Genomic DNA, 12,834 nt, shown 5'->3' on the forward strand with positions numbered 1-12,834 from the left:
TTGTAACACAAAGTGAGTTGAGAGGACAGCTTTGGAAAAAATGCAATTCAAGCGAGTTGAAAGACTGCTTGAAATTGTTACACAAAGCTAGCTGAGAGGACAGCTTTGGAAAAAATACAATTCAAGCGAGTTGAGAGAACAGCATTGGGAAAGAATAAAATTCAAGCTGGTTGAGAGGACAGCATGAAATTCTAACAAGAAGCGAGTTGAGAGGACAGGTTTGGCTATAAAATGCAATGCACGAAATAACCGCAGTTTCACCAACACATCTTCTACCGGTTCGGAATAAATTTAAGATTAAACACCACCACGTTGAAACAATCATAACTTCGTTTACATGAATTCAAACATTTTTTCCTTACAACTATTTTTGGGAAACATTTCAATGTATTGAAGAAGTTTCATGAAGGTTAACAGTTCGGTCTGGTCTGGTCTGGTTTAAATCATCAAAATTAATAACATAATTTACAGGAACTTATTACATTTCAGTATGAAAGGATTTCGAAGATCTAGAAAAACAATCTACAGACTTAATAGATGGGAAAAATGCCTATTGCTCTTAACGTTTATTATCAATAAAACTGTTTTTTTCTTCTGTTACACATTCACATGTGGTGAAAATATCACATTGGAACGTTTATTACTTATAACTATTCTTCTAATTAACTTGACACCAACATGTAGGTACTTGAGACCTATAAGATCGCTTATGCATTATTGTTCATCTAATCAGTACAACTGACTCGGTAAACAAAACGGAAGTTTTACAAATTTCAACAACAAACTTGTATTCGTTTCTGTTTTTTTTGTTTATCAAATCTATGTACAGATAAATTGTAATCGTTGCTTTCCACGTCGATGAGTTAACGATTTCCTGTTGTAAAGTGGTTTAAACAACCAATTTTTTCGACTGCATGCTAGTGTGATTTTGTAATTAAACATTAGTTTGTAGTTGGTTCCGTGTTCAAGTCTTGATTCAAGCTTCTTCAGTTTCTGTTTTCGGTTTTGTACATTTGCAGTGTTTTGTTTGATATTCGGGGTGGGTTTCGGATCGGAAATCTTCAATCCGAAGCTATTCAGGGTTTTTTAGTTTCGGAATTTATTCAATCATTGAGCTAACGTCTAACGTCTTAGTTATATTCTGATTTATAAACGAAAGTATTTTTTCATGAATTTTATGAGTAAAATAAGTACATAAATTCTAGAAACAGGTTAGAGAATCCTGTTCTTCACGATCCTTTTGACAAATACCTTAAACATTGAAGAGAGTGGGAAAGTTTTGCTATCGTTTGAAAGTTAGAATGCGTCACCAATTCTGATTGAAAGTCTTTCTATAATACAAGGTAGAAAAGGGGGGAACGAACTTTTTGATTTTTGTCTCTCGTTTGTTGATTCCAAGCAAAACTACGAGTACCGTTCCTTATCACAACCATTGATAACCTTCGGCTGATTAGCGGAAGAGGAAGAAGACTTCGACCACGTGATTTTGAAACGAAACGTTGCATCCTCCGGATCTGTTTCGATAATCTAGGGGAAGAAAACACAACAGACCATGAAATGGAAAGTCGTTCGTTGTTCTGTGAGCAAATTTCATTGAGTCAAATAAATTACCTGTGTCACCTGAGCGATCCGATTCGAGCTGATCGAATTGACTATGGAGACTGAACTTGCCACGTGATCGGAGCCGTTGCTAAACACGATCCTCGGATTCTAGAACCATGATCTCTGAAATTTGGAAGAAACAATATTTTAAACTTATGTTCTTAAAAAAAATGATTCCTCATTACCGGATCGCTGAACGATACTGCGCCCAGTGTACGGCAACGAATCGTTGCCGGAAACGTCGGAATTGTTGCCGACCTGTCCAGCTCCGCAAGTGTTGGTCCCATTGGCCCGGGAACCAGCCGATTTTGATTCCGGATCCAGCTGCACATCATCCTGGGGACACCGGAAGCAGCAGCACAGACACAGCGGCAAACTAGAGGGAAGAGATAAGTATGAGACTTAAGTACTCAAAACTATTTCAAAGTTCGTTAGTGAGTTTTGATCAAAATTCACTGGAAAGATGAAAACCTATCCTAGCGTGGAGAAGATGGTGTTCCTATCTACATATTTACATTCATACATGTTATATGTCATATGTACTCAAACTTCCTGTTTGTTGATAGTATTCACAGAGAAAAATTACAGACATGGAAAAGGAATTCATGTATGCAGTTAGACTGGTTTTTTGGCGGGCAGTAACGTTATTAAAGCGTATATCATCTTAAATCTGGGCGCATTAAAACGGGTCTATCTTGGAGCTATGTAAACGGAATTAATCTTTTTTTCTCAAAATGTGGGACATTTTTAAAGAAAAAATAATAAAAAAATATTCCGATGTGATTTTGATGAAATTTCTAACTTTTCGTCGAATACCGCTCATCATAGTTTGGACACCCTGTTCGCTGATCTCAGCGGGCATTTTGTTCCACCATCTCTTCATCTCTGTTGCATCCTGAGTCATCCTACCATTCTTCTTCATCTTCTGCTGCCCAAAATTGCCCAAAATTTTTCGATAGAGAGGAATTGAGGGCAGTTGGGTGGGTTGATGTTCTTTTTTGACAAAATCCACCCCGTTTTCTCGATACCTTTTTAGTAACTCTTTGCTGTAGTGGCAGCTTGCCAAATCTGGCCAAAACATTACTGGGCCTTTGTGAGATCTAATTTACGGAAAAAATACGTTTTCTCAGGCCCTACTCCTTGTACATCTTGGAGTCCATGGTCTTGTTTGTCACAAAACCGGGGTTTTGCGTCCGCAGCTGTAAATACTGTAGGGATGAGATGAAGGATATGAAGAAAAGAAATCAAATTTAATTAAAAATAAATTAAAATAATATGTTGCCCTTGTCGTGATTTTACGAATCTCAATTCAGAGATTCACTTAAACACGTCTGTCGCTCACAAGAATAGATCAATGACTGACTTTTTTTTGTTCGTTTGCCTAGTGTTGCCAAAATAGCAAACGTTGCCAATGAAATTTATTTTATTTTATTTATCTTCAGTGTTCCCGAATACAACTATTAATTTAATTTAATTTTTATTAAATTTGATTTCTTTTCTTCATATCCTTCATCTCATCCCTACATTCCTTCTCACCTCTATTCTCAATGAAAACTTTTTTACGCGTCGACTTTTGTTTTTTTTTCCTTCAGAACCATTTTTTTTTTCAAATATCCTTTATTTTTATTCCATATTCCAATCTTTATTCTCAATCATAAAAATTTATTTAATTTCTGCTTATCCTTCATCTCATCTTTACACTCATACATACATTCATACATCTTAGACAGTTCCGTCTTATTCCACCGGAAGGCCAAATCAAAATAATCAGCAGCAGCAGCAGCAACCTTAAATATCTGCGCTTCTATAGGCAGTTCAGTCTTATTCCACCGGAAGGCCAAATCAAAACAAACACCAGCAGCAGCCTTAAATATCTGCGCTACTAACGCCAATTCCGTCATATTCCACCGGAAGGCCAAATAAAAACAATCAGCAGCAGCAGCAGCCTTAAATATTTGCGCTTCTATAGGCAGTTCCTTCCTATTCCACCGGAAGGTCAAATCGAATTTAACATCAGTAGCAGCCTTAAATATCTGCGCTACTATAGGCAGTTCCGTCTTATTCCACCTTGCCAAATCAAACATTTTCATGCAAACTTTTTGGCAAAAACGAATTTAAACTTGACGGGGACATCATTAAGATTGCCGAAAAAAAATTCTGTGTTTTGACGAAAAAAAATCTGTCTTTCTGTGATTTTACCCAAAAACTCTGAGACGGTTTTCTGTGATGCTTTTTCCATTGATTTCATTCAAAAGTAATGTCATTTTGCGTTTTTTTTTACATTTTACATAAGAAAAATCAATAGCCATTACCAATTTTATATTATTTTTCCAATTCAAAGATAACTATCCAAAATTAATATTGACTAAAAAAAATGAATTTCGAAAAAAGTGCAAATTTTTAATATTCTGTGAAATCTGTGAACATTCCTAAAACTCTGTGTTCTGTGACATAGATTCTGTGATGAAAATTGGCGCGAAAATTCTACGAAATTATGGATTTTTCTGTGATTTTGGCAACCTTGGACATCATCCCGACCAGCGGCTTTATAAAATTTTTGGCCAGGAAGCTGCTCAAAATCCATCTTCACGTACATTTCGTCGTCCATGAGGATGAATCCGTCGTTCTTCGTTCAAACCTTGTTGTATAACTTCCTTGTTCGACCTTTGGCTACTACATTCTGTTTCAATGTCCGGTTTGGTGGCTTACTGGCCCGGTAAGATCGTATGCGCTGCCATACGCGGTCCAATGGAAAAAAATCGTGACAAAACCGCCGCAAAAGGTTGGAATTTATATAAAAATATAGAATTTTTCTTAGTTGATGTACTTTTCAATTTTAAATATTTTCAATTACAAATTCACAACAGATATGAATTTTATGGAAATAGCGAAAAAAATTTTGTCTCAATTATTTTTTCGTTGGTGTAAATTACTTCCGTTAAATTATTTTGATAAAAAAATTAAAATCTTCAAATTGAAGGGTTTAAAATTGTTCATTTCTTATGATAACTTTTAAATAATCTCTTATTCAAAATTTCGTGTTTTTTTAAATGCAATTTCCGATTTTTACAGAATGGGGATAGAAAAAAGTGGAACGGAAGGTTTCCTATTAGTAGTTTGTTTTTGTTTTTCAAGTTCTTTTCAAAATCGAGGCAAATCATGAATTCAAAATCAAAACAAAAATATCATTAGAATAAAAAAGTTTATAAGCTGATAAAAATAAACAAAATTAGAATTTCAAAATCAGAGTTTTCAATCATATTTACAAAGTCATATAAAATTTCTAAACCAAGCTTTCCAGATTGCCCGGGTTAACCTGGACTTGCTCGGAAATTTGGCACAAAATTTGGAGAATGTCCGGTCCGGTCAGTTGCCCGGATTTCGTTAAAAAAAAAAGCCCGAATTCATTCCTTTTATTTGCTAAATCAGACAAAAAACTCTCAACAGAATTTTAAAATTTGTACTTTCACGTTCAAAACACTTAATTTGCTAAGCGAGTCTTATCAAAATAATAACGAACGGGTTTTTGGAATAAATTCCAAATCTGCTGATTGTTTTGGATTAGGTAAGTTGGGTAAAGTTTTTATGGGTTGAAAAAAGTTGGGTTGAGTTATTTTGGGTTGAAAATTTTTGAAATCAATTGCCCGGATTTTGCCAGGTTTTTGGATGAAATTGCCCAGATTTGCCCGGCTCGGAGACCTTTGGGAAAAATTCTGGCATTGAAAAATCTTAAGCACCAATCTTAATACTATGTTCACTTGTGTCTACAAAGAATTTATGATATTATTGCAAATAAAGAAATGAAGTTCTCAAAATGAACTACAGCATTAAAATTTTAAAAATCATAACTGAAATTTTGGATCCGACTTGTTATAATTCCGTATCAAATACAGGAACTAAAAACAAATCAAATATAAAGAAGTAAAGTTTTAAAAAAAAATTCTCTTGATTTCTTCCAGATTCAGCAACAATAAATCGAAATAGAGAATTGTGTGTTAAGAATTTTCAGAACCAAATATGTTCTTATGTTTCAATTTTCCCATCCACACAATAATAATTAAAATTTTAAGGAGAAATCTAGCTCCAGATTTTAAGTAGAAAATCCACTCCACTTCGACTCTGAAAAATTGTTTTTCTCAATTGTAATTCATTCAGACTTTACAAAAGAATAGTTAATATCAAAAATGAACTTTTAATTGATTTTTTTAAATTAAACATTTTACAAAAAATTAGAAAAAAACGTGTTCATAAAGATAAAAATGATTTTTCACTATTTTCATTGTTCATTTGTTACAAAATTTTCCTATTTAATTCGTTACAGTTCGAATAAAATTAAAAATCTAGTATGAGAGCTTGAAATTCAAGCAATAAAAAAACAATGAAAATAATGTTTCAATAGCTTGATACTTCAGAATCTGAATTGAATCATCTTATTTTAGAAAAAAAAAACCCGATTTAATACACTTAACAGTGGATTTGAGCCTTTCTTTCAGATTCAAAACATATTTGTTTTGCGTGTTTTAATCCATAACGGTAGAATGTTTACAAAAATCACTTTTGTAAATGATTTTCGTTAAATGAAGCTTTCAAACGGAATAAATTATAGGGGATGAAAAAAAACTATAGGAGATAAAATTTGTCAAATTTGCCAAATTTGTCAAATTTGTCAAAATGTCAAATTTGCCAATTTTGTCGATTTAATCAATATTGTCAATTTTATGGATTTTGCTAGTTTTGATAATTTTGTCGATTTTGTCGATTTTATAAGTTTTGTAATTTTTGTTTATTTGATTCAGTTTTGTCAATTTGTTCAATCTTGTCAATTTTGTCAATTCTGTAAATTTTGTCAAATTTGTCAATTTGATAAATTTTGTCAATTTTGTCAATTATAATAATTTTGTAAAATTTGTCAATCTTGTCAATTTTGTCAATTCTGTAAATTTTGTCAAATTTGTCAATTTGATAAATTTTGTCAATTTTGTCAATTATAATAATTTTGTAAAATTTGTCAATCTTGTCAATTTGGTCCAATTTTTAAATTTCGTCGATTCAATCATTATTGTGATTTTGCGATTTCTGTAAATTTTGACGATTTTGTCGATTTAATCAATTTTGTCATTTTTTTTAATTTTAACAATTTCTTCAAATTTGTTCAGATTTGTCAATTTTGTCAATCTTGTCAATGTTTACAATTTTCTAAATTTTGTCAATTTGGTCAATTTTGTCAATCTTCTCAATTGTGACAAACTTGTCAATTTTGTCAATATTGGCAATTTTGTAAATCATGTCAATTTTGTCAATTCTGTCAGTTTTGTAAATTTTGTCAATTGTGTCAATATTGTCGATTTTGTCGAAATAGTCAATCTTGTCAATTTTGTCAGTCTTGTCAATCTTGTTAGTTTTGTCTATTTTGTGAATTTTGTCAATCTTGTCAATTTTGGCAATTTGGTCATTTTGTCAGTTTTGTCAATTTGGTGAATTTTGTCAGTTTTGCCAATTTGGTCAATTTTGTAAATCTTGTCTTTTTTGTCAAATTGGTGAATGTTGTCAGTTTTCACATATTGGTCAATTTTGTCAATTTGGTTAATTTTATCACTTTTTTCAATCTTGTCAATTTTGTAAGTTTGTCAATCTTGTGAATGTTGTCAATTTTGTCAATTGTGTCAATACTGTCGATTTTGTCGAAATTGTCGATATTGTCAATTTTGTCAATTTTGTCAGTTTTGTCAATTTGGGCAATTTTGTCATTTTGTCGGTTTTGTCAATTTTGTTAATCTTGTCAATTTTGTCAATCTCATCAATTTTGTCAACTTTTTCAGTTTTGGCGATTTTGTCAATCTTGTCAATTGTGTCAGTTTTGTTAATTTTGTCAATTTAGTTAAATTTGTTCTTGGCGAGCCTGGCCAAAATGGTTAATTCGTATTTATGTGCCTTTTCCAAAACAAAAATCCGAAATGCTTCAAACACTACTATGGAGAACTTGGTGGCGCCACTGTTTGGATTGCCTCCCAAGCCGTTTTTGTCAGACACCAACCCCAACAACAAAACGCAACAATTGCACAGGTTTTTCTATGCGAACGAAAAGCTTTCATTGCGCAACGTTAGATCTGAAGAGAAAAGGGAACGAAAAGGGAATTTGCCCGAGAGCTTAAAGCTCGAGAGGATTGAGTAGCATTTGTCTAATTAGATTTGCTTCCACGGGCGAAATTCTCTCCTGTCGTTCGTGCCTAGGAAGAAGCTTCCTGAGTACGAACGGCACGTGAGAAGATGAGAGGATGTGCATACACAGCGTTACCACATATACTGATTTTTCAGTTATCATACAGATTTTTTAGAAGTTTAGCAACAAAGAATCTGTGTATACAGATTACAGATAATTGGAAATTCATACAGATTTTATACAGATTCTCGGCAGAGCCAAAAATTTCAGGATATTTAGAAAAGACTTTGTGTCAATCGATAATAATTCGTTTCAATGGTCCACAGTTCAAGCCAACTTCAATTGTCACATCAGCAAATTTGAAAAATGTTCAAGATCAAAAAGCGGAACCGTAACATTACATCGCTTACCACGACAAGCAGGGGTTTGAAAACAGTTTTGTAACCAGTGTTTTTGAGAATCATATATCAAGATCAGTCTAAATACACGAAATATAACTTTCAAGTTTCAATGCTAGTTTAACACCATTGCCATATTTCAGCGGCTGTCGACATTTTTCTCGCAGTATACTGTGAATACAACTTAGTCCAGAAAATGGCTTACAAAAGAGATTTTTGTCACAATTTTATAATCCGAATTGATTTTTAAATCGAGGAAGGACACAGTTCTATTGTATATTTAACGAAAGATATCGACTCAAAACTTTTCATGACCTAATATTGTCCGTTGTGTGAAAGTGTAATTTCTCATAAATTTTGCACTTGTAGTAATTCGAACAAAGTTAAACCAAAAAGCGATTTACGTGTATCAAAATGACATGATAAACACTGATTTGATAGTCTGCAGTTATCAGGGGCGTAGTTGAATTTAGTGTGCTACGCATTATAAAAAGGTTAGCGTTAGTATCCGGAATCAAAATTTTAAATACAGATTTTTAAGATTTTATACAGATTAAAAAGATTTTTTAACCTCGAAATACAGGTTTAAATGTGGCAACGCTGTGCATACATCGTCCGCGTTTTCCCCTTCTCAGAGCAATCTGTTTCTGAATATAATGTTGGCCGAAGTTACTATCGCTTTCGTACCATGCAGTGTGGGCATGACCTACTCATCAACGACTTCATTACTTTCGGGGTTGTACCCCTTGGTGAAAACCATTTTTAATTTAATAATTCGGAGCTTCGGTTCCGAATTTTTTTGAAATGGTGTGGTTTCAATCTGAACCATTAAAATGAAAAAAAAAAAAAATACAATCTTTGGCCGGGAAAATTTGAACTGTCGTCTTCCTCTCACGCGGTTTCTGTCACGATGACATCAAACCTGAGTGGGAGTGAAGCCTATCTGTTCTCCCTTCCACACATCGAAAGGACCATAGTTTTAGCTAGCAAGCGCGTATCTATGACGTCACGTATAATTTGACGTCATATATACGATAATCTTGATTTTAGTGATTGCTGGTTGTGGCTAGCAAGGCCAATTGACACGTTTTTTGGAGTGATGATTTGATGATAATTACTATGAAAATTTAATTTTCAAACTATTTTGTTATTTTTTCTTTCTTTTATAGACCGAAGAAGAAAAAAAACAAATTTTTCAAGATAAAAATCATTTTTATTGTACTGCCCAGTTTCGCAAAAACATGCAAAAAAGTTTACAAAAAATCACACCAATACACACAAATACACAGACATCGTCTGAACTCGACGAGCTGATTCGATAGGTACCTATAAAGGTATATCTAAGACCCATAATTAATGATCTCCCAAATCGACCGATAACTATACCTTTCTGAAAGAAAGGCAAAAAACATATATTTAAAAGTTGAAGAAACGAAACAAGAATTGATAATGATGGTACGATATTTTCAAACAACGTTAGAATTACTTAAAAAATTATATCAGGATTTGACAATCAGTTTCAAATTCATAACACTCATTTACAAACAATTTTCTCAAATGCTTGATTTTTCTAACGTTTATTTTCAAAATGAGAATCATTTAAAAAAAATTGTGAGTTTGGTGCTGATATAAAGAAGTTCAGGAAAAAATATAATAGACTACCAGATATCTATACAAATTGCTAAAATCCATCAGCTCTTGTTTTCGAGATATCATTTGAATAAAAGTAAAAGTTGATTTAATAAAATTGTGTCCTTTGTGGGCAAACTGCAAAATATTTAAAACATTTTTTTAAAAGCCTGTTTTTTTTTTTAAACCAGAATATCTAAGCAACATCTGAGTCCTTGATTGAATGCAGGATTATAAAAAAATTTAAAATCAGTTTTTATTTTCCATGTTGGTTAGTTAGTTTGTCTGTTATCAGTGATTGATTTCACTCAACATTGACTATTTTAAAAACTTCTTAACGTCATATAACCAAAACTAGAAGTAATACAAAAAATCTGACATATGATTCTAATTAAGGAAATCTTCATAAATTTTCCAAAATTAGTTATTTCAACATAGGCAACAAATTGACCAACAATAAATTTTTACACATTATCATCAATAACAATAGTTTATAGTTTGAATTTTTGAAAACTGTTTTCTACATTTGAAAGCCTACTTTTTGAGTATCAAATAGGCAAAATTTTGTGTGTATTTGGATTTTTTTCTGTTAGTAAAAATGTTATTTCAAAATCCTGAAAAATTTATATTGTCTAAGGCTCGCAAACAAACAGCTCTTCTGATGATACCAAAAAGCATCTAGAAGCAAACGGGTTGTTGAAAGTGAAAGAACAACTTTTTTTCTTCGTATATATATATATATTTATAGTGCTATTTTCATAGTCATTTAGTGATAAATATTTAAAAAATAATGACATTTTTCAAGAGTAAGTCCGTATTGGACAAATGGATAGGAACCCTACCAAATGATTAACTTTGAAGAAAAAGTAAAATGAAAATACTAAGAGGGCCTAAAGGAATGTGTGAAGGTAAAATTTCATTTGTATTTTGCAGCTCAAACTATTTAGCAATTAATTTTATTTTTGCCCCTAAATGTATGCACCAAAATAGGGGAGATAAGGGCATAACGAGCACCCAGGGCATAATAAGGCACTCCTTTTTTTCTACGAAAGTACGTATTTTCATAAACAAATATTCATGAGGATTTGTTTCGTACTTCCGATAGCAATAATTTTTCACCAAAAAAGAAAAATCCTTTTTATCTTTACAGAAATATTAAATAATAACCAGCTAGGTTCTCAAGAGACGAAAATATTATAATTTTTGAGCACCACCAAATAAGCTTTTATGACAATTAAATCATCTTGATCTGAAATGTACCCACTGCAACACGATTTACTCATTGTTTCTCAATTTTCACCATTATAAAATTTTTGATTTTTCACTTTAAACAATTTTAAAAGACGTTTTTACTTAAACTTGTTGACCTGAGGCGAACAGAGCACTTTTAATCAGGGCAAGATGAGCAATATCTGCCGTATAATCTAGCAGCGAATTCAACTCGATGAAGTCAACTGAATAATAGAGCTACAGCTTGACTTCTTTCATCTGACGATTTGGCCTATTGGTTAAGGTGTCGGAGAAGTAATCAGTAGACCCGAGTTCAATCCCTGTTCGGAGGGATTTTTTTTCACATAACATTCATGATTGATTTTTTTGATTGTTACATCAGCATCATCCGTCAAACAAAACACCAGAAACATAATGTATGAGCATGTGTTAATTTTTGAATTCTACAAACAGAGCTAGATTATTTTGACCTAGATTATTTTGCTTTGTTTGATGAATCTACGCCTCACCGTTTAGTGCAAAATGCATCGATCATGAATGATAAATGAAAAATAAAACACCTTGACCAGGAATCGATTTCGAGTCTACTGATTACCTCTCAGACACCTTAACCAATCGGCCAAATCGCCAGATGAAACAAGTCAAGCTGTAGTTATAGTATTCTGTTGACTTCTCCGAATTGAATTCGTTGCCGGATTCCCCGACAGAAAACGCTCATCTTGCCCCGAAAAATTGTGCTTATACTGCCCCATTGGGGTTCTCATTATACCCCTACAGTGACTAGTTTTCAGCTTTCGGCAAAAATTTTAAAATGCATCTTTGAACGTTTTTATCTACTTTTTCAAGTTTCATCCAATTAGGCAATAGACTATTTGAGTGTCTGAACAGGAAACAATGATGTAATTCGCATATTATTACTGTATTCTCTATGGTTAAATAAGAGTTTTCCTTAAGGTGGCCATTATGCCCCTATCTCCCCTAGTTATTTTTGCGATTACAAAAGTTTTTAAAAGAAAACGTTTAGAAGCAAGTTAAATTTATAAACTAGCATTTGTAAATATTATGAAGGTGTTTTGTATCCTTTATTTTATGATCAAGAAAACTCGTAAAAACCGTTGAAAATAGAGACTGACAAATGTTACCCCAAAGCATCAGGTTCAAAACAGATACGAAATCGATTTTTAAATCAAATTTAAAGTAGCCTTATAAATTTTTGCAACCATGTTTTACGTTTATAGGAGTCCACTAGGTACTGGTTTTAAAACTATCAAACATGTGACATTCCCCATAACAGAAGAAAATAATCGAAAAATATTGAAAAAAGTGATCAATATTACCCCGGACCCCAAATCTACTAGTATACAATCAGCTAGACATCAATAACATAGATAGAATTTATGGAATAACGAAGTTACTGAATTTCTATAACTTTGAGCGTTAAATCTTGAATTTACCCGATTTTAATAGATTTTTTTAATCAAATCCATCAAGTCGTTGACCGGATTAAGGATGACATAATTCATCGCAATAATTAAAATTCTTAGAATTTCTCCGTTTCGAATTTTTCTCCTTCATTGGCTTAGCTTAGCAGTTTTGGCGAACAAAAAACTTTCGGATATTCATCCTAAATAATCCGGGATACATTAATACACAGCCACTTCGGATTAGGTGATGATGAAGCTTATCTGTTTTGAACGGCGAAGTATTTTTTCCTCTTCTCTCGATTCTTCCGGTTTATAAAATTAACAGGATACTTTAATCCGCCCCGGTCCGGAATGGAAATGTGACGTTTGCTGCCCGTTGCAACTTCTTCTT

General features: G+C 32.8%; 1 protein-coding gene across 1 annotated transcript in view; it reads right to left on the minus strand.

The window, feature by feature from the left end:
• Window positions 1-553: 553 nt before the first annotated feature.
• LOC129757452 (uncharacterized) overlaps window positions 554-12,834 on the minus strand; it is a 171,115-nt gene continuing 158,834 nt past the window's right edge. Inside the window, exons 9-11 of the mRNA XM_055754687.1 lie at window positions 1,788-1,978; window positions 1,612-1,725; window positions 554-1,527 (exon numbers count right to left, since the gene is read on the minus strand). Of these exons, the coding sequence (XP_055610662.1) occupies window positions 1,691-1,725; window positions 1,788-1,978 (226 nt within the window). The 3' untranslated portion in view covers window positions 554-1,527; window positions 1,612-1,690. The remainder of the gene's footprint in view (window positions 1,528-1,611; window positions 1,726-1,787; window positions 1,979-12,834) is intronic.

Source organism: Uranotaenia lowii, chromosome 1, assembly GCF_029784155.1.
Source record: "Uranotaenia lowii strain MFRU-FL chromosome 1, ASM2978415v1, whole genome shotgun sequence".
NCBI classification, from domain to species: domain Eukaryota; kingdom Metazoa; phylum Arthropoda; class Insecta; order Diptera; family Culicidae; genus Uranotaenia; species Uranotaenia lowii.